Source organism: Lemur catta, chromosome 8, assembly GCF_020740605.2.
Source record: "Lemur catta isolate mLemCat1 chromosome 8, mLemCat1.pri, whole genome shotgun sequence".
NCBI lineage: Eukaryota > Metazoa > Chordata > Mammalia > Primates > Lemuridae > Lemur > Lemur catta.
The window spans coordinates 73,102,450-73,125,734 of record NC_059135.1 but is presented as its reverse complement, the minus strand read 5'-3'; the positions used below and the strand labels follow the sequence as shown (position 1 = coordinate 73,125,734).

Here is a 23,285-nt window from a genome sequence, read left to right as displayed (position 1 = left end):
TCCTGATGGTGATTGATTTCTTAGTACTCTCCAAAGGTGACTATGAAGATGTTTGTTTTATAATCATTACAGATCATAGATGTATGCATTTTGATTATGTTTCAATCCATTGAATTTATTATCATCCTTATCAATCAATACTCATAGTCACCTGGTTTTGGTCAGTAGGAACCTATTCAGGTTAGCTCCTGAGTCTTTTTGACATGACTCTACTATATCAGGAAGCAAGAAAGCTAAGATGTGCTAGACTCACCTTGTGTATTTCCTGCAGGGTGTTCTTATTCCTTTTGGTGGGAAATTATATTTGGATACTAAAAGCTGGGCACTAGGCGTGCTCATTGCTACTGTGTTGGCCATTGTCTCTTAAGATTTTTTAGTGGATCTAACCTGGGAAATATACCCTTAAAATTTTTTAAAGCTAAAATACATCATGAATTTATACTAATACCTAAGTACATCCGCATAATCTCCCATGTTTCCCACAGGACACCAAGGTAGTCTCAGAATAATAATGCTAACTCTTCCACCAAGAATATAATTACCGAAAACAGTTTCAGGTTTTTGTTTGTTAGTTGATTGTTTTTGCTTTTAGTCCTTGGTTTTTGCTTTTAGACTAGAAATATTTAGTCACTTTACTGTATCTTCAAGATACTTGGAGTAGAACCCAAATGACAATTAGGCTTACTTGTTCCATTTAATTTTTAATTTTAGGGATTTTTTTCCCTAAGATTTCATTTTGTTTTGTAACTATGTAAAATATTTATATGGTTCAGAAAGTCATATCTATAAAACAAGGTATATTAGAAGAAGTCTAGCTGCTATACTTATCCCCCTCTCTTCTGTTCCTTCTTTCTCCTATAATTAACCCTTTCTTAAAATATTATGGCTTGTGAAGTTAATCTTTTGTTCAATGATTGATAAGTAGACCAATGGAAAGAGAAAAGATATTAGAAACATGCCCACACATATGTGGAAATTTCATGTATGACTGAAGTGGCATTACAAATCAGCGGGGGAGAGGATGGAAATATTTGATGAGTAGTGCTGGGACAGTTTGTTTCCCATATGGGAAAAAATAAAGAATAAATATGAAAAGCAAAATTTTTAGAAGAAAATATACAAGGATACCTTTATGACCTAAAGGTAATTCTCAAGGCAAAGAACAGAGACCATAAAGGGAAAGGCTGATAAATTCTAGTATATTAAAATTTCTGTACAATAAAAGATGTAAAAATAAACCATGCACTGGCAGAAGATGTAAATGTCCTTGTTTTAGGCAAGATGGAATAAAAGGAAAACAGCATAGCCTTCAGAATTCAACAGACTTGGGTTCAAATTCTATGTGACTTGGTACAAACTAATTAATTAAAACACCTTTAAAGTCTCAATTTCAGTGTATGCAAAACAAAGAAACAAATACCTTTCAGAATTTTGTGAGGCTTAAAGAAAATTTATGTAGAAGTGTACATTTAGAAATAAGGAATTGCCTCAGTGGTAACCATTATTATGAACAACTTTAATTTACAGTACTTATAAGCAACAACTGAATTACGTTGTAAACTATTTAAAACTAACTGGAAATGTTTAGGGCTACAAACAAATCAAAGAAAAACTGAAGTTCTGGCTTAGAACCTTGAAATAAACTTTGAAACTTGAAATAAATTCAGGGAAATCTATTTTTTGCAAAGGGTGACATATTTAAATCAGTGCTTTTGATTGCAAGGGTGGGGACCACTGAAATAACTAAAGCAAAAAAAAAGGTGGACTTACTGCACAGAGTCTTAATACCTGTGAACTGGAACTATTTAATAGAATTGTTAACATTTTACTTTTTTCCTTCTACTTTCTAGTACTTCAGAGCTAGGCCTTCCATGGCCCGTATTATAATAAATGGCATCTTTTCACTTCTTTCTTATCGTCAACTATCTTAATATCTCTGTGTTTTGTTCCCTTCTCCTTCTCATAGTTATCATGCACACTCTTAAATTCCCTCATTTTTCTTTTTTTGTTGTTTACTGCTCAGTTAACTTCACCACAGAAGTCTTCACACAAAGACACATGCCCTTTTTAGCCTTGTTTTAGCCTATTTCTGTTGATCTACTGCATTAGGAAATTTTCAAACCTTCTACCTTTCTCCCCCTCTTTATTTTGGGGAAGTTGGCATTATTTTACCTGTTTTATTTAGTTAACTGGCCTGTGACACTAACTGTTTGTAAGGTTTATTTTTTTTTTAGCAAGAAAAAGCTTCCTAGGTTTCAAAAAACGAAGTGTCAATAGCTTACTGAAAATATTCAGCCTGAGGCCAAGCACGGTGGCTCATGCCTATAATCCAGCACTTTGAGAAGCCGAGGCAGGAGGCCAGGAATTCCAGACCAGCCTGGGCAACATAGCGAGACCCCATCTCTACCAAAAAAATGTTTTAAAATTAGCCAGGCATGGTGGTGTGCACCTGTAGTCCCAGCTATTGAGGAGGCTGTGGTGAGAGGATGTCTTGAGTCCGGGAATTCTAGGTTACAGTGAGCTATGATTGTACCACTGCACTGCAGCCCAGGCAACAGAATGAGACCCTATCTCTTAAAAAAAAAGAAAAAAAAGGGAAGAAGAAGAAAAAGATATTCTGCTTGTAGTTTAAAAGAACCTCTTCTTAATATTTATATATTAAAGAAATGCTATTTTTATTCAACAGCTTTAGTAATCACTACTTTTAAAGTATTTACCTTTTTGTCTGATAGAAGAGATAATCAATATAAAATCAAGTAAAGAGAGGTACAGGCAAACACTTGTACCTCTGTTTGGAAGCAACAGAGTACCTAAATCAATAATGATTATAGTTTTTGAATGAAGAGAGAAATGTTAGTATAGAATACTTAGAGTGCTAGTGCAAGTCTTTGCCCTGGTTCTGATTTAACGCATTGTCAGATCTATCAATTCTCACTATTAATTTTTCTAAACTATTTCCCAGCTTTTCTTGTCCCTTCCCCTGCCTTACAAGCTGGGGCGCTGGCTTTTGTAAGAATAGAATAAGAAGATAGAGCAGATAGGAGGTGGAGGAACAAAAGGTGAGTAAGATTAGGTAGGTGTGTAAAAGATGGTCATGCACAATTTGAATATATACCCTTTCCCTTGAACTTTTGAAAACTTCTGTTTAACTTAGAATTTCAGTATATTGGATTAACTCTGCTCAATATTTTCTAAAATCTTTCTTTAAAATGTCATCTATTTGTATCAACTACCTGATTTTATTGACTGTGTGTTGTTAGTCTGTGGACTAAAGGCAGATCATTGGACTTTCATTATTGCATTTACAAGTACAACATCCCTTTGTGGAAGGAAGAATAATTTTTAGTAATCTCTATAGTTTGTGAGATATATATCATCTACCATTGAGTATGATGCAGATTGGATTGACTTTGTACAAGCATACTTTTAGATTATTGATAATCATGTAATAAAGAAACCTTACATAAAAGATAAGGAAAAAGTACATTTTCTTCTCAAGAATATTTTGAATGAATCATACAGAATAATCTGTGTCATTAATTTGTCAATAACTATCTCCTCTTATTAATTTTGTATAGTATGTGATACAAGTTAAATACAATAACATTTTTAAATTTTAGAATGTAAGACTCATTTAAAGATAAAATACTACCTACCACATTGGGGGTTGTGACAATTTAGTATGTATAAAGGACTTTGAACACTGCCTGGCCCATAGTAAGTGCTATATAAGTTTATAAGTGTTAGCTAACATTTATTTTTGTTTTTGTTGTTGTTATCCAGTGGTAAATTTTTTTTAAGCAATATACTAGAGTTCAGACTTTTGAGATATAGTCATTTACTGACTATAAAACAAATGCCTTTAAGTTCATTAGTACTATCTGTAGTAGGAGGCTGATTTTACTAAAATTATATAAATATACACATCTGTTCCTATTACTGTATTATGAACCTTCAGGAATGTCATTCTGATCTGAGAATGCCAGGACATTTCGCATGGTATGAATGTAGGGTATTTATTTACACATTGATGTGCAGACAGCCTTTAAGTAAGCAAATTGTTGGCGATTGGTATCTCTTTTGTCTTACACTAAGTCTTGTCATGTAATTTCAACACCTAATATGTGGCATCTTAGGGCTTTTTCCCCTTCATATTTTAATAATTAATGCATGTACATACTTAAAATGTCAGTACAAAAGGGAACAAAGAACATTTTAATTCTCTCCACCATCCTCAAACCCATACTCCCACAGTTCCCTTCCCAGAGATGGAGAGCTATTATCAATTTCTTAGATATCCTTTCAAAAATACTCTGTGCATTTACAAACATATGCATAGATATCCATCCTTGCCCTTTTTCAAGCACATATCTTAATGCACTATATATATGCACTATTCTACACCTTAGCTTTTTTCACTTAATGTCCATGAAGGTCAGTTTCATTCCATATCAGTATACATAGGTCAGTGTCATTTTTTTCTCAGGGCTTCAGTCTATATTCCATGTATGTATAAACCGTCTTTTATTTATCTAATCCTACATATGTTGCTTGTTTTGCATTTTTTACTTCTTATAATGTTATAGCTAATACTCTGTATATATATCTTTGTTCCTGTGTAGGTTTATATATAGGATAAATTCCTAGAAATAGAATTGCCAAGTCCAAGAGGATACATTTTTAATTGAACTAAATACGTGTTTATAATTTTCTCCTCACAGTGTTTGAGGGGGCTCTTTCCCTGTATTCATTCCCAAATAGCATATTATTAAGTTTTAGATCTTAGTTTGATGAGTGAAACCTATTAATATATTCTTTGCATCTATTTAATTACAAATGAAGTTAAGCTTTTTTTATGTTTAAATCATTTATATTTATTCTCTACTATAATACCAATTCATATCCTTTGCCAGTTTTTGTTGTTACTAGTTCTTAATAATTTGTAAAAAATCTTTAAGAAAATCAGTTATTTATGTTACCCCCTTTTTTCAGTTTGTTCTTTGTCTTTTGACTTAATTTATTAAATTTTCCGTGTGGAAAATTTTTAATTTTACATAGTCCAGTCTATTTTTAATCAGTTTTATGGTTTCTGAGTTTGTGGTCCATATGTTTTTCCCCCTGCGTTTTCTTCTAGTGTTTTTATGTGTTTTCTTTTTTACTATAAAATTTTGTTGAATATGTCATTTATTGGTATTCGGCATGAGGAAGGAATTTAGTAATTTTTTTAGATAACTAGTCTGTTATGCCAGCACCTTTTCTTCTTTAAACAATCCGTCTTATCCTCAGTGATTTGACACACCATTTATATCATACACTATGTACCTGAATTTATTTCTGGATTCTTAGTTTTGTGCCATAGTTTCCCATTTTGCTACCCAAATACTACGTTCATAATATATTTCATCTTTTTTATAATTGCTGTTTTTATTTTGTATTTTGACATGTATCTGTGATACTTTAAAATAAGAAATTTCTTGGTTTTTACTGTTCTTTTAACCTTTAAATCCTGTATAAAGCAAAATTTTATTTTTCCTTCCATTGTGCAATTAGTCTCTGAAACTAATTTTTAGATATCTGCTCATGAGCTCCTCTTTGGTCACTGGATTAAAATTTAGAAGTAGTCTGTGGTCAAATAATGATAAACATCATGTAACTTCATAATTTCTCCTCAGTTTGAATAATTTTTCTTTTCCTTCCTAGCTTTTAATCTAGACAACGAGCAACCAGATTATGATATGGATTCAGAAGATGAGACCTTATTAAATAGACTTAACAGAAAGATGGAAATTAAGCCTTTGCAATTTGAAATTATGATTGACAGACTTGAAAAAGCCAGTTCTAATCAGGTACTGTACCATGTAAAAATATCTCTTATCTTACAGTTAACCCAATTAGCACCTTTATTCTGCATTTTCTTTAAGACCTGAATGTGTTGCATTTTACTATCTCTTTAATTTTTTTTCCTGACATCCTAGAATTTTTATTTACAATATTCTTTGAATGGAATACTTAAACGTAATTTCCTTGAATACGAGTATGAAGTTCTGTTCTGACTCTTTTCCTGTTTGGATAAAAATAATACTTGTTACAGTGTTATAATATCTTCTTGATTCTTTCCTTATGCCTGTCTTTTTGGTGCTTCAGTAACTACATTTGCTTGGTTGGATCTCTAAGGCAGTCATCTTATATCAAATCTTGCTCAGTTGCCCAATTTATATTAAGATGCTCATTTTAAATGGGTTTTAGTTTTAATTATATAATATTAAAATATTTAAGTGAGGAAAAAATTATTCACAAGGTAATAAAGAGTTTTTAGTGAGACAGGGAGATATTTATGTATGTGGCACAGAGGATTTAAAGTGGTACTGTCTTTCTGGAAAGCAATTAAGCAGCCTATGTTAGGAGCCTTAATATGTTTATACATTTTGATTTAGTAATCACATCTCAAGGAATTGTTCTAAAGAAAGATAATTAGAACAGAGATGTTCAGAATAAACTAAAAGTTGTAGGATGGAGTATAATACAGTCATTAAAAATTATGATTTTGAAGGATGTCTAGTGCTATAAGAAATTGTTATATTAGATCTAAAAAACAGGATACAGAATTATTTATGTGGAAAACTCTGAGGTTTGTTTACAGGATTTATATGCATACACGTGTAGAAAAAGAACAAGAAAGTACAACAAAAAGCCAACAATAGTTGTATTTGGGTGCTGGAATTATTAGTGATTTTTTATGTTCTTTATTTTTCTGTGTTTTCCAGATTTGCTATAATGAGCATTGTTGATAATGTTATTAGATTTTAAAATTAAGCTGTTTTTAAAATAATTTTTGGTATACCTGTGTGGTATATTAATATGCTAATTGTTAATATACTAGAATTACAGACATAATAAAGTTGCAAATAAATTTTTTACGGTAGATCGTTAAAACTTTTCACCAGTTTGTTGATACAAATTGATTATTTTCCCTTACTCTACTGCTTAAGTTGTTTAAATCTCTGAGGCATTACCAGCTCTTCAGAGCATTTCCCAAATTTTTTCATTAGAAAATGGTTTTCCTGCATATTTAGCCTTTCTTCTAGCTTTTTCTCCCCATTATGATGGAAAGTAATATCTGTCAGTACTATCCAAGGAAGTATACTTTGAAAATTGAATTTTGTAAAATTTAGTTTTTTGGTTTTTGAGAGATTGATTGCCTGTCTTGTTTTTTTTATTGGGAATTTTTTTAAATTACCAAATTGATATTCATTATAATTAGTGCTTATAGTTTTCCAGGGATTTTGATCACTGGTATCAGATGATACCAGTTTTTTCTTTAGATGTAAATTTTCCTAGCATTCCTAGGCTGGATCAGTCTTTTGGTATTTTTACTATTTCCCATGATTGCTCAGAACTTACTCATGGTGTCTAAAATATCATCATCAAAAGCCTTCAACTCTCTGTTCTGTACTTTGCTTTCTTTCATTCAGTCAGTAATGTTTTTTTAGCGCCCAGGTGAACAAGACAGGTGATAGCACTGAACAAGACAGATGACAAAAGTTCTGCCTTTGTGGAGCTTATTGTCTAAGTGGGCAAGATAAACAAAAAAGCATGTAAATAGTGCGGTTAACTATGTACATAAAATCGGCATCGTCCTCCTATTTTAGTTCTCTTTGCCCAGAGACAAGTTTCTAGGCCCCGAAGCAAAGATTGGCTAGGCACAGAGTATGGTAGCGTTTGCTTTCAGCAGTGCAGATAGAAGTGGACATTTAGTCATTGAAATAAGATAATGGTTCTGTTGTTAGAACCTAGGACTAAACCAAAGGGCTGTCTTCATTCCAAGTCCTTGATCGGTCAATTCATGGATCCCCTTATTTTTCCTTTTGGGGGGTTGGCGTACTACCAGATCCCAGGACAAGGAATCAAGTTTGTAGTTAAACTGATACTTATTAGGTTGGTAGAAAAAGACATAAAAGATAGACTGAGGGAAACCTTCTGCATCCATCATGCTAGAAGACTACTTCAATGAAGTCATTATTGAAAGTGTTTGTTGCCAAATGTTGTAATTATTTTCCATCTCAATCTGTTTTTTGTTTGTACTGTCCTTAAATTTTGAAACTGTCTTCACATTTGTGGGTTTTTTTAATACAATTTATTCCCTTCTGGTTTTATTATTTCTTATGACCATTCCTTCTAACCTTATTTTGCTAGCTCCTTTTTATTCAACTCCTGTAAACATCAGGTATCCTGAATTTCTGTTCTTGGTATTCTTATCCTATATATTTTTGGGTAATAGCACAATTTTGTGGATATAATAATCCATATACCTTTGGCCTTGACCTCTTTCTCAAGCTCCAGGATTTTTTTCTCTCCTTGGTTCTGCTTATCTCCACCTAGATGGTCCTTAGTCCTCTCAAGTTTAACCTTTCCAAAACTGAACTTACTGTCTTATCCTAGATGATTTTGTATTCCTTATCTCTCCAGTGACTTCCAGAACTCAGAATCACCTGTTTTCTTTATCCTTTTACTTCAATCCCTAAATTCAACTAGTTATCAAATTCTTAGATTTAATATTAATAATCTTCTTTCAGATATGGCAACTAATTGCAATACCTGACCTGAGACTAAATCTTATACTGGAAGGAGGGAAAATGCTACAGATTATTTTTGAGTCAATTGACGAAATTGGAATATGGATGGTAGATTAGATAAAATACCAATGTTGAATTTACTGAAGTTGATTACTGTGGTTATGGAAGAGGATATCACTATTCTTTATAAATATACACTTAAGTATTTAGGGATAAAGAGCCATGATATATGTAACTTACCCTCAGATAGATCAGAAAAAAGAGTGTGTATGTGTGTGAGAGAAAGAGTGTAGAGAGAGTGCATGTGCAAGTGTTAAAACAAACATATATAAAAGCTAACAGTGAGTGAGTCCAAATCTAAAGGGTATACAGGTATTCTTTGAAATATTTTATTCTTGTAAATTTTCTGTTTATTTTAGATAATTTCTAAATAAAAAGTTTATTTTTTTAAATCACAAGCCACCTTAAATGGCATTCTCTTTCATAGGATTTCTCTAAAATAAATACCTTAATAAAACACTTTCCAAGAAATAAATGGTTTTTAAAAGTTTTCTTTCTAAAACCCTCAGTGTTTTAATTTATAAAGCTTTATTTTTTCCTTCCTATAAACTATCTGACACACTGTTTTTAGTTATTTATTAACCTTCTCTACCCTGTTGACCTTTCTCTGCTATCCACTTACCACACATTCCTTCTATCCTTTGTCTTTACTCCCTACCTTCCACCACCCCTGCCCAAAACAGAATGTTCTTTCTAAACCATGAAGAAAATAGAGACCATCAGCCATGAGTTCCATCATTTTCCTTCCCTTCTACCTCCATACCACCTTTTACCCTCTTAGAGAGGCATAATCCTAAACCCTTGCTAACTCTTCGTTGTGCACCTTTTATATTCCTTGAATATTTTATTTTCAATCATCTTTTCTCTCATTTCTTCAGTCTTTCTGTGTCCAAAAAGTTGCCCACGGGTCTCTATTTCTAAGAGAACCCTTTCATTTGACCCCATCTTTGTCAGTAAACTACAACCCTGTGTCTTTTCTTTTTTTGTCATAGCTAAATTTTCAGAAGTTGAGCTATACTTGGTGCTTCTTATGTTTACCTTTTTTTTTTTTACAGTTTACTTTGAGTTGCTGTTTTACCTATGTTTACCTTTTATTCACATCACAATCCATTTCAGTTTGCTGAAATTATACTATTTAAGATTACCAGTGACCTCCTAATTGTCATCCAAGAACCACTTTTCAACCTGTATCCTATTTTTTTTTTTTTTTTTTTTGAGACAGAATCTCACTCTGTTGCCCTGGCTAGAGTGCCATGGCGTCAGCCTAGCTCATAGCAACCTCAAACTCCTGTGCTGAAGCAATCCTCCTGCCTCAGCCTCCCTAGTTGCTGGGACTACAGGCATGCGCCATCATGCCCGGCTAATTTTTTCTTTATATATTTTTACTTTTCCATATAATTTCTTTCTATTTTTGGTAGAAATGTAGTCTCACTCTTGCTCAGGCTGGTCTCGAACTCCTGACCTCGAGTGATCCTCCTGCCTCTGCCTCCCAGAGTGATAGGATTACAGGTATGAGCCACTGCGCCCGGCCCTGTGTCCTATTTAATATCCCTGTAGTGCTGGATGATGTTGGCAAACACATTTTCCTTATTCTTTTTTTTTTTTCTTTTCATCTCCTCTTTCATTGTTCCTGTATATTTTATGTGTTGGTGCTTCCTTTGGTATCTGTCCTGAGCATTTATTCTTTATTAACAGTTTGTTGCTGGTTCCCAAATCCGTGGCTTTCCCCACTAAGCTCCAGAGCTCTTTCTTATTAAACGTCTCCATATGAGCAAGTATTTCAAATTCAAGATTTCCAAACCCCCTTTACTTTACCTCCCCCAGGTTTGCTTTCTTGTTCTGCATTAGTGGCATCATCATCTTCCACTCAATTGATCAGATTTGCACTTTAGTGCTTGACTTCTTTGTAATCATTCATATATCAAAATGTCACTAAATCAAACCAATTTTTGTTACAAAATATGATACAGGCTGAGTAACTGTTATCCAAACTGCTTGGGACCAGAAGTGTTTCAGATTTCAGATTTTTTTTTTCAGATTTTAGAATATTTGCAGATAGAAAATGAGATATTTTGAGAATGGGACCCAAGTCTAAACATGAAATTCATTTATGTTTCATATACAGCTTATACACATAGGCTGAAGGTAATTTTATACAACATTTTTTGTAATTTTTTGTAACAAAGTTTTGACTACATTTTGACTGTGACCCGTCATTGGAGGTCCATTGTGGAAGTTTCCATATGTGACATCATGTTGGTGCTCAAAAAGTTTTGGATTTTGGAGAATTTTGGATTTTCAGATTAAGGATGCATACCCTGTATTTGTCTATACCTGCTTTCCTCATTTTTATTACCTTTCACCTGAACCACTACTATTCTGCCACCAGCTATATTATTAAAATCTAGTCTTCTTAAGAGGGAAAAAAAAAAAAAAACAGCTTCCACTGTCTTTAAAGTAAAATCTATATTCTATCTGACTCCGGCCACACTGGGCTTTTTTCTGGTCTCCTATGTACCATGTCCTTTTATGGCTCTACGTTTTCCCTTCTGCCTAGAATGCCTGGACCTACCTTTCTAATACTGTGGTCTAAGTTAAACATGTCATATGCATCCCAAGGTGATGATTTTACTAAATATTTCACAGTCACCTAACAAGGTTCATTATCTTCCCAGGCTGAAAGAAAAATTTCTCATTACCCTGTACCGTGCTTTCACTCAGCCAATTTCCATATTTTAGGTTCCATGACTTGTAGCACCTCTATTTCCTAGAGCCAGATTCCTGCCAGAGTCTTGGAGACTGGAAGTAGAAGCCAGAGCTATGGGTTTTTCCTAGGAATGCTCCTGAACAGTTAAATAGTCCTTTAAGAAGAAAGATATACTATGTTGATAATTATAGCTAAAAAAAGATGAACATTTAATATTCTTAGGGCTGTTCTTTGCAGCCTAAGACCCCATCCTGTATTTGGAAAATCCTTCACTTGATGAGTCTTGGTGCAAGGCAGAGCCTGCCTCCCAGTCTCCATAAGAACTGAAAATTTAACTGCTCTCTTTCAAAACCCCTTTTTCATCTAGGGCACTATTGCCCTGTTTTGAATTAGACTATCACATGACCTAGGCTCTGCCAATTAAAATCCCTGAATTTAAATTGAGAGCTAGTAATGCAAAGAAGCAGGGAGAGAAATCTATGGTGGTAGTGGAGGTGACAGTGGCAGTGGCAGCTGTCCCAGCTACAGTCCATGCCAGTGGTGTTCATAGTGCAGGCAGCAGTGGTTTCCCGACTAAATCAGTTTTGTGGCCTGATTTTAGGCATTGTGAATTCCAAGCCTAATTCTCCAACACTTCTAAAGACGTGGAGCTTTCCAGTTTATTTTTAATAAATTCCTTTCTCTTGGTTACAAATAGAAACTGTGACTGATATATGCTCCTAACCTTCATTGTATGTATAAATATCAGAAGTGCCCAAAGCTCAATATAATATAATAATCAAATTATCTGTTTTTTCATCATGCAGTACCTTAAATGTTTACTTGAAATTGAATTATTAATTGTGCTCTGGCTGGGGCAGTTCCCAAGCAGATGCACCAAATCAGTGTGATAGTTAGAAAAATGTGGTTCTCGTGTACTTTTAGGAACAAGTACACTTTTACATAGTCTCCTATGTTTTTTAATTTGATATGTTCTTTACTATAATGTTTAAATATTTGTATGTTAAAAATGAAATTTGATCTAGATCTTTTGAAGCAGTCTCAATGAACCCTATCACATAGTATGGTTTTAAAAACCACTACACCGTGCTGTAATGTGTGTGTATAGGCATTTTATTATGATTATGCTACGTAAAGTTAATGAAAGAGTAGTCCAGTTACACAAATAATTTGAATTTAATATTTATATGTTTCATTTCACCTCATTTGAATCTTATCCAGATTTGTTTTTAACTTTATATTATTAAAATATCAGGGGTCATTCCTATGACTGCGAGGAGGTTGGCTTCAACATGTCAGTGATCTATCAATATATAGTTAGAAACGAATTTTCTCCTAAATGGCATATTAACAAAATTTTTGACAATTTCTAAGACTTTAGAAGATTATTCATAGAATTGGATAGACCTTTGTCCTAATCATTTTATCATTATGATTTCATTATTCCGAGATATTTTTGGTTCAACCATGGGTTAGCAGTGTTAAGAATCAGAAAACTACAGTGGAAGCTTTGAAGGAAGAAATGAATTGATAAAGAGATCCTTCTAAAATAGTCATCTCAAGCATGGAGATAAGTGGAATAGTATGAATTTAATAGGTTAGTATCACTTTTCTATGAGAGAGAAAAGTGTTATTTAGCTATGGCATTAGCAGTCTTAGAAATTAAACAGGTATTTTCTTTTTTGATTTGGGCATATGTTCCTTGAAAAATAGTACATGGTTTATGTTTGGGCACATGCCCAAAGATAGGAGGAGTTTATAATTCTACCAAGACTTTGCTGCTATAGTTGAAGACCTTTTCCATTTTCTGGATCTTTGGTGAAGATGATGCATACTCATTAATTTAATGTATATAGAATACTCAAAATGTATAAAAACGTATATTTTGATTTCACTGAATGCTGATATTTTCTCCTCAGATTGTCTTTCTATAATTTTGTGGTATTATGTAAATTAGGGATCATTTGATAAGAATATTTCTTTCTAATATTATCTGTTTAGAGTCATATCACAATTTCTCTGTGTTGATTTTGAACTGTGCTGATTCATTCTTAGCATAAGGTGAAAAATGATCATTTAATCCTTTTTGAATTTAATGCAAATGCTTGTTGTTATATGGAAACCTGCCTTTGATAGTATTTGGGCTATTGCACAAATAATAAACAATCAGATTTGAAAGAAGCAAAGTGAAAAAAGAAGGTGTGTAGCAGAGAGATGGTTACTTATCAACACCGAAAAGAAATGCATCTCCTAGATGGAGATTTTTCTTACTCTGCTCTGTATTTTGTTACACTAATACTCAGTTCCAGATTTTTACATTGTTCTCTTATTGATTAATTTGTGGTTATGCCTTACCTTTATTGCTATATTGTGAGCTTTTTTTAGGTAGAGAATTCATCTTAAAGTCTTTTCCTTTGTTTTCCCCATATCCTAAAACTCATTTATTTGCTGATAGTAGTTAATTGTTAATTACTTATTGCTTAATTGACTATTTTATAAATTAAAGGACATTAATTTTTACATGTAAGTTTATTCATTTGTGTATTGAAAATGTATTTATTGAAATTGCTATACCATGGGTTTTGTCCATTGGCAAACTAAATGGTCCTAGTTTTCATGGAGCTTGTGGCAGTCTAGAAGAAAAGCCTACATAGTAGGAAAATTTTTTTTATCTCCTCATCCCTAAGTCCCCAAATAATAAGTAAATAAACCAAACAACTCACAGATACCTTGGAAATAGTGAATTTTTCACAGACCCTTCTACCAATTAAAATGTCAGTTTTTACTGCTTTCTAGTAGATGATGTACATGCTAAATGACAGAACTTTTTCTGTAGTATATAAAAATAGTAGGGTTCTAATTTTGTGGATTTTTAATCATGTGACATAATTTGTGACTACTTTATCTATAAGTAGTTCTTGCCCAGTCAAATTGATGCCATTACCATAATAGAAATGCAGTGATACTAGTTGCCTTAGAATAGCTAAAGATAATTTTTACAGAACAATTAAAACCAAGATTATTTCATAAATAGGAAGTTGCTATATAACAATATAAAAACCACAGTTAATACTGGAAAGAAATATTGCAGTGTTTAACTGTAAACTGTATATTGAGTTCTTATTACCTGTGACATAAAGAGGGTACTTAACAGCAAGGCAAAAAGACATTGCAAGCTGGAGCAAGAAACGCCAGAGAAGAAAATCTGAGCAGATGTTTTAATCTCCTGACACACATCATGCAGGAGCATAGGAAGCAGTGTTAACTTGATAGTATTAAGTACTATTCTGCTGACTGGTGGAAAGAGCCTTTACCCTCTTCCCCACTTTAAGGTTAAGTTCTTGATTTAATTAGGAATGATTACAAAAAAATTTTATCGGAAGCATAATGGCCAAACAGCTGAAGCACAGATAGCAGATCACAGCATTGTTTCCCTGGCCTCCAGAACACATAAGCGCTGCCAGTGATGCTGTAATGCTGTCAGGATGAAGTAGAATTTTTTTAGATATAGAAAGTTTAATTTTTATTCTACCTCTGTCCTTGTAGACTCTGGGGGTCTACATCACTATTCTGGAGAACTTCAGCTAACAGTAGGAAGGTATCCATTTAAAGCTGATGTTTGGAAATATTGGTTCTTTTGGTTTGGTCTCATATTCCAGGCTCTGACCCTCCAGTTTAAAGACCAAGTTAGCCTCTCAGATGCATTTGAGCCGCCTCTACTGAGAGATTGGGTAACCAAAGAATGACCACTTATCATTTTACTGCACTAAATGTAGTTGTCACATGGACTAGAATACTTGAGTTGACATTGTCAGTGTATTCTCTTCCTGTGGTCAAACTAAGTAGGCAGCCAAATTATAATAAGAAACTAACTATAGAAATCATCGTCATGGCACTTGCAGTCCAATGATCAGTGCATTTTATTCCATGAAGTTATGCCAGTACAAGAAGTCAAATCATGAAAAATTTATTTGGTGAGTTATGCCTTCTTCAATAGACTTTACACAACATACACATCAGTGTGTATGTTGGTCTTATAATTTCAGTGAGAAAAAGTTTTCCTTCATTTCCAAGTTCTAGGGAAACCTTTCTTGGGAAATATCTGTACTTGTTCGGAAAATGAGTTTTCATCTCTAAAGTGGTACAAGTAAAAAGATCAGGATAGCATCACTTCAGCAGGCTTTCCAGCACTAAAATGACATAATCTTTTTCTAAAGTTCACTGTAAATGGGTATGTGCAACGCCCATTCCATACTACTAAAGATGATTGGCTTATCTCATCTATTCAAGGGTCAAGGCAACAGATGTGACCAAGCAAATTTTTATAAACCTTAGTTTGAGCTATGTCAGCATTATACTGGTTGCATTGATAAAGGAGAAGTAGGTCCCTAAGATACTGTCAGAGCTCCTAAGGAAACCATCTTAGGGCCACTGTCCCAGACATGACAATGTCATTAGTAGAATGAGTGTTAAGAACAAGGATTGTCTAGTACTCAACCCCTTGACTAAAGAGATTGCTTTTATATGTCATTGGTACAAAGAATTCAAAATTGCATAATGTCGAAACTTCTGGAAACATGATAAATTTGTTTTTTATCAGTTCCAAAAGAGGCATATTGTAGTAAGTTGCAATACAGCAGAAAATATTCATCTTTTATTTTAGAGGTAGGTAAAGAGAAACCTTCTCTATCTTTTAGTTTCTAAACAAACAGAAGTTAGTAGACTTGAAAACTGGTCAATATTCACATGTGTAGAATCATAGAATATCAGAATTTTGAAGGACTGTGGGTATCTTCCCTGAAGCATAAATTTATTATAGTCTTCCCAAGTATTGTTTATCTAGCCTTCTTAAATGTTTTAAGTGGTGGAACTCAATATCAATTTTTTGATAAATCTAATTAATGAGTCCTTTGTGAGATTTAATTGAATTGTGTCTTCACCTGCCATTGTAATATCCAATCATAAGTGTTAGAAGTGGTCACATTTTTTTCCCTATAGCTATAATCTTTTGTCTTCTTCAGACTTTGTAGTCAATGACATTTTGTATTTTTCATTTAGCTTGTAACACTTCAAGAAGCAAAACTGCTGCTAAACGAAGATGATTACCTTATTAAAGCTGTATATGACTACTGGGTGAGAAAACGTAAAAACTGCAGGGGACCATCTCTCATTCCTCAGATAAAACAAGAGAAAAGAGATGGTTCTACCAACAATGACCCTTATGTTGCCTTTCGGAGGAGAACAGAGAAAATGCAAACTCGAAAGGTAATGTGCAAATTAGATTTAATTGAATGTAGCTTAATATTTAAGACCAATAGTTTTTTTCTAGTAATTTGAATAATTTTGAATAACTTGAACATAATGGGAGTTAGTGACATTGATGAGCTTTTTGTTAGAGATCCTCCTTTTCAGTAGCTTCTGTTGGCCAGTTGTTTACGGTGTTTATCTACTACCCATGCCCTTTCTAAATCTACTGATCATACTGTTTTAGGCTTGCAGTTGAAGTGATATGAGGAATTTTGTGTACTTATGCATCTCAGAAGTTTTGAGTTCTTCAGTAAACTATATATATTGTATCACGAATCTCCTGTGTTTGGGAGGCTGAGACTTTGAAATAATAATACTTTTTCTTGTTGGTCACTTAAGAGCTTACAGTTCCTTTGAAACCATATTCTAGTTCTTGCAAGTAAAAATGGACCTTGCTATCTCTAGCTACTACGGGGTCGTGGGAAGTAGAGAAAGGTTCATTTTCTGTCAACAGTCAAAAGAAACAGTGGAATCTTTTCTCCTTTTCTGAGTTGTCAGTTGTGTCAGATTTCAGATTGTTGAACTTATCCTCATCTGGCTTTCAGAAGCAGCATGAGGCAGAATTTTAAGTAAGAGAAACAAGATCTCATGCTATGGAGTGATATGGTATAAAAGGAAGCATATTTCAGAGGGGTATTACTGCCTCCCATTTCTCATAACAGTAAATACCACACACGGTAACATTCTCTAACATTGCAAAGTATCAGGAACACATAAATGTAAAAACCTTGAGCGATTATAATTGGAGGCAAAGCATTTTCTGTGCATTCTTGTTTCTCCTAACATTGAAAGCTTGTGCTTGCCAGCTGCTGATATAACAGCTGTGAAGCATAACAGCTGCCAAAGATAGTATATTTTAGGAGAAACTTTCTAATGGTTAATAACCAGAATTTCTATAACTCTCTGTATGTGATTTTCTTAATCATCAAAGGATGGATTTCTCAAGTATAGATGACATTTCCTAACCCGGACTGAGTTTTCAATTTGTCATTCTAGTTCTTAGCTAAAGAAATCTACAATAAAATATGAAGATTTAGCACTTTACTTGGATTCTAAGACTAAAATAAGTTTGTAAATGCAGTAAAACTTTATAAATGTGAACTACTACTGGAAGTGAGGAAAGAGAGATTTATCTGAGCCATTGAAAAACATGAACTACCAGTTGCATTTTAAAAGCAATACACAGTCATGCACCACATATCAACTTTTTGGTCGATGATAGACTGCATATACAACAGTGGTCCCATAAGATAATAATACCATATTTTTACTGTACTTTTCTTACGTTTAGGTATATAAATACTTAACATTGTGTTGCAATTGCCTACAGTATTCAGTACAGTAACATGCTGTACAGGTTTGTAGCCTAGGAGCAATAGGCTATACCATCTAGGTTTATGTCCGTACACTCTGACATGTGTGCAACAAGGAAATCACTTAACGACACATTTCTCAGAAAGGATCCCTGTTGTTAAGCAATGCATGTCTATAATTAGTTCAGATATATTGCAAAACATAGACCATTAGCAACATCTTTGAAGGAAAAGTACTATTGGACTTCCTTTAGAGAATAGGTATGGGATACTTTAAGATTAGCAGTATTTATTGACAGATTTTCTGAATGTTAAAACATCAAGAGCCTGAGGCAGAAGGATCCCTTGAGCCCAGGAGATTGAGGCTGCAATGAGCTATTATCATGCCACCGCACTCCAGCCTGGGTGACAGAGCAAGACTCCATCTCAAAAAAATTTTTTTTGTTTTATTCTTCCTTTTTTTCTAACCACCATATATTGAGAATTGCTAGTAACTGGTTTTTGTGTTTAGGTACTTCACCATTGTATGACCACTAATAATAGTTTTTCCTGACACTCTGATTCCTATCCTTTCTCTTGTTAGTTATTTTTCATCTTCTATTGCAGATAGGTACATTTTCTTTTCTAATGATCTTAACTTTTTATTTCTATTGTTTTCAGTCATAGGACCAAAGACTATTCCCTGTCATGCACACTGTTGCTAGTTAGAAATGTTATGTGTTTTGAAATGAGAAAGATGGGAAAGCACTCAACAAATAATGAATACCCCCTAGCTGTTCAGGAGATGGGGAAGCATTGGAGTATGCAAAGACAAATACAGCTGACAAAGGCTCTGTGTTTCCTTTTCTGTTTCCACAAACTTAAAAACACTTGTCTAGCTGATGCAAAACTTAAAAGAACTTCTCAAATATTTGTTTGAAAGTCTAGAATTTAATTTTAATTCACTAAACTAATATTTAATTTGGGAGTACATAAGTACTTTAAGACATTCTTAAATGAGATAGTCTTAAGGCACCAACATGTCTAAATGCATGGACTGGGAAATCCTGAATCAGTATATACATTTATTATGTTTAACCACATAGATAAAACTCTTAGTGTCTGTGCCTTCTCTCCCCCCTCTGTGTGGCCCAAAGAAGTAAGATAGACCATTAAGAGAGGGAATTCTCAGGGTAATGGTTCTGAATTCTGCTGTATGTAGTAGTCACCTGTGAATCATCCTTGGTTATAAAAAGATCTTCCGTTTATTTTAAAGTACAGGAGTTTGAGAACCACTTCGCTAGAGATTTGGAAGTAAGTACAGAACTGTAATATATAACTGTAATAGGAAGAAAGGAGTTGGCCTCAAGCAGAAACAGTTGTGAGACAGGGTAAAGGGGACAAGTGGATTTGAATACAGGGAATAGGGCCATCTTAGAATAGAAATCAGTATGAGTCTATGGTTTTTAATGTAGATATAGCTAAAAATAGATGTAAATCTGTGTGTATGTACATACATATAATTATATACTTATTTCCTAGCTTTATTCACCAAGAGGCTCTAGAAGCAATGACACCTAGTAACAATAGGCATGCCTAGCATGTAGATCCTGATTTTAAACACTGTTTTCCATTGAAAGGAAGCAGGGCTCCTTAGGAAAATGATTGGTTCCAGGTCTGGGGCTGAGAAAATATAAAGATAAGCTTGGAACAAACCTTTTGCTATACCAGAAAATAAGAATGTGATTGAAGAATATCAAAGCTATGTCAGAAGTACACAGGAACCAACTTTAAGCGGGACTCTGCTGATTAGAGCTGGGAAAATTTGAATATCAAAATAGATAATGAGAGTAATAGACTATAACCCATAGAATAACCCATGAGTCCATAGTGATATGGATGGATGGATGGATAAATAGATGATAGATAGATATATATATAAAAGAGAATGGAACACTTACTTACAGTAGATTTCCAAACTTACAAATGTTAGCGAGGTGGTAGAGTTAGAAGATCACAATTTGGCAACCACCATAATAATAATTGTTTCAGATAAAAGTTAGGATCCATGGGTACTAAACTAATGGGGGAGAATTTGGTGAGAAACAAAATACTACTTATATAGTCCTACAACATACTTGTTAATTAAAAAGGAAAAATAGTATTTGACTAGAGAAAACTGGCAGACACCATCTTAATCAAAGTTATTATCAGCAGTAATGGGACAAATAGTATCATTAACTCCTGATATAATATGAGAGGAACAACAATGTCGCTTCTGTGGTACTTGTACCCAAAATACATAATTTGAATTTAATCATGTAAGAACAGTAATGAAACCCAAATTGAGAAACATTCTACAAAAATAAATGGTCTCTACTCCTCAAAAATGTTAAGGTCATGATCACCACAGAAAGAGGAACTATTCTAAATTATAGGAGATTAAAGAGACATGACAACTAAATGCAGTTTTTAATCCTGAGTCAGAGCCTAGACCTGGGAAAAAGATTATTATTGATAAATTTTAATAATAAATATTACTGTTTCACTGGTGTCCTTTGTAGCAGTAGCTACATTTATTGCCACAAAGGATATAAGTGGGGCAATTGGTGAAATATGAATAGTTTCTTTATATAAATAAATTAGATAATGGGATTATATTAATGTTAATTTCCAGATTTTGATAATTGTACTGTGGTTGTATAATATCATTATTTTTAGAAAATATATGTTAATATTAAAAGTGTTTGGAGATAAAGGGCATCATGTCTTCAACTTTTCTTCAAAATTTTGAAAAATACTGCTAATTATGTATGTGTTTATATGCATGCATGTAGATGTATATACATTCAAAGAGAGAAAGCAAATATGAAATGTTAACCATTAGGGAATCTGGATGAAGATATTATATGTGAGAATTCTTTATACTATTTTTACAACTTTCATAAGCCTGAAATTATTTCAAAATGAAAAGTCAAAAAAAAAAAAATAGAAAAGACAGGACTGGGGAAAGGAAAAGTTAGGAAGGGTAGTTATTTAGGCCAAGAGTGCAGGAAATCAGTGAGACAAAGCAGAAGCACAGAGTCCAAGAGCAATACTTACTGAAGAAGGGGGGCACTGTGAAGATTCTGGAACACCTTTGAATATTATTCAGCTGCCAGCTGGAATGTAACTTTGTATTTTTATGTCTTTTGATTCTGTATGTCTGTCATTCTTACTAGATTTTAAGCCTTTTGAGGATAGGAGATGTGTGCAATACCTTGTGTGAGTAGGCATTTAATATTTGCTATTGGTAAAGTTAATTTTTTTTTATTGGAAGGTATTATTGCTGCATGTTTACCAAAAAAAAAAAAAAAAGCTTAAAACTATGCTTTAGATTTTATTTTGCCTTTTGTTACATGGTACTGAAAGAATAAAAGGTGAGTTTTTTTATTAGATGAAAGGATGACTTACTGACTTAGAGTTTTTTAATATTCTGTATGCAGTACCACAGTGGGATTAAGTTTAGGTTATTTTTAATAGGTGATAGTTATTTTTCAAATGCAAGAAACTACACAAAAGAAAAAACATAACTGAAATTTTCTCAATTGTTATTTTCTTTTTTATAATCCTCTAATATGAAACCTCTAGCATTCCAATGTCATTGAATTTTCAACTCAAGGATGGAATGATTGCTTAAGTACGATTCAGTGTGGTTATATAGATTTAGGATTGGTAGTGGTCTGTTTTTGAATGAATAGTTTGTCCCTATTAATTAAGTAACAGGATGTTTGATTTAACAAACTAGCTTGTATTAATAATAATTTTATATGCAAATAGATGCTGAGCCTTCTCTAGTTACATAACAGGGCTTTTACTTTGGAATTAATTAAAGAATTAATTAACAATATTCTGAAATTCAGAATTTTTGCTAAATCTTATTCTCTCTGCAGTGAGGTTTATTACATTGAGACATGATAATCCCCCCTTTTTTGAAATGCTTGACATGCTACTTTTGGTTTTCTATCTGAGTTTCTTAAGTGAAGCTTTGCATGTCATTATTCATGTATTGAACCTTCAAGCCCCCAGTTTACAGAGCTAGATGGATGGATAGAGACTTATTTTGGCTATTTTTAGGTACGTTGGTCTGGATAGAACAGTTCTCTCTGTCATTGGAAAATACCTTACTACGATATGAATAGACTACATTTTCTAATATACTAGGTTTTGGTTCAGTCAGACATTTTTTAAATTTGTTTACATTGAAGTTATCTCTTCTATGCCATTCCATCTTTTCATCAGCCAAGAACATTTTTTTGGTGAATATTTATTGAGAGATATTTGCTCATACTTTTGTTTTCAGAGTTAAATAGATAGGTTCTCTTATGTAGTTGCTGTTTAGATGATTTTTTTCAACATTTTTTAACATTTTATTTTTGTGGGTTGAATTTGGGTCTTGATAATATTTTGTTCCATAAAGCTGGAAATGTGGATAATTGGGTTAATTGTTTATTTTTCTAAAATTGATATTTTTAATAGAATCGTAAGAATGATGAAGCTTCATATGAAAAGATGTTGAAACTGAGACGAGAGTTTAGTAGAGCCATAACAATTTTGGAAATGATTAAGAGAAGAGAGAAAACAAAACGAGAATTATTGCACTTAACCTTGGAAGTTGTGGAAAAAAGGTAACATTGCTACTATTAAATAACAAGTGGCAGCTTTAGCCAAATAATGGATAAAATTGAACCAAAAGATTGGGGGGGTGAGGTTCTAAGCTTTATGATGGTTGATATTGATTCTTTAACAGAATTTACATTTTTACAAGATTTTTTTTAAGAAATCAAATTAAGTTACCAATTTGTGTTGTAAATTTTAGGGGAGGTTGTGTATAGTATAGTTTCTCTAATGCACTTAATTTTTTTTTTTTTGGCAGAATCATTGAATTTTATTTAGAAAAGAACCTAGAAATCATTTTGTTCAGCTCTCTGTATTAAAGTTTCTATTAAATAAGATCTGAGGGAAATGAATGTTTAATTGATTTTATTTTTTGTTGTGCCTCTTTTTGGAAATGTGTTCAATGTAACAGTATCTTCCTGCATAATTAAATGGACTAAACTAAAACTAACAAAGTTTTGTGTGATTTCTGAAGTAAGCATTATAAACAACATTTCCCAGTGCTTTGTAATATAAAATATATAAGAAATTTGTTTTCTATGACCTTAGGCATTTTTTTCAGTTTTTTGGTTTGTTTTGGGTTTTTTTTAAATCAAAACATGTTTATTTATTTCTCTAAATTTTCTTTTGAAAATAATTTGATTACTAGCTCCATTTGATTGTCTTCTAATTAATTGAGCTATCATTTAT

General features: G+C 33.1%; 1 protein-coding gene across 1 annotated transcript in view; it reads left to right on the top strand.

The window, feature by feature from the left end:
• EPC2 (enhancer of polycomb homolog 2) overlaps window positions 1-23,285 on the top strand; it is a 114,632-nt gene that overhangs the window by 66,665 nt on the left and 24,682 nt on the right. The window contains exons 3-5 of the mRNA XM_045558707.1: window positions 5,701-5,846; window positions 16,399-16,605; window positions 22,458-22,606. Of these exons, the coding sequence (XP_045414663.1) occupies window positions 5,701-5,846; window positions 16,399-16,605; window positions 22,458-22,606 (502 nt within the window). The remainder of the gene's footprint in view (window positions 1-5,700; window positions 5,847-16,398; window positions 16,606-22,457; window positions 22,607-23,285) is intronic.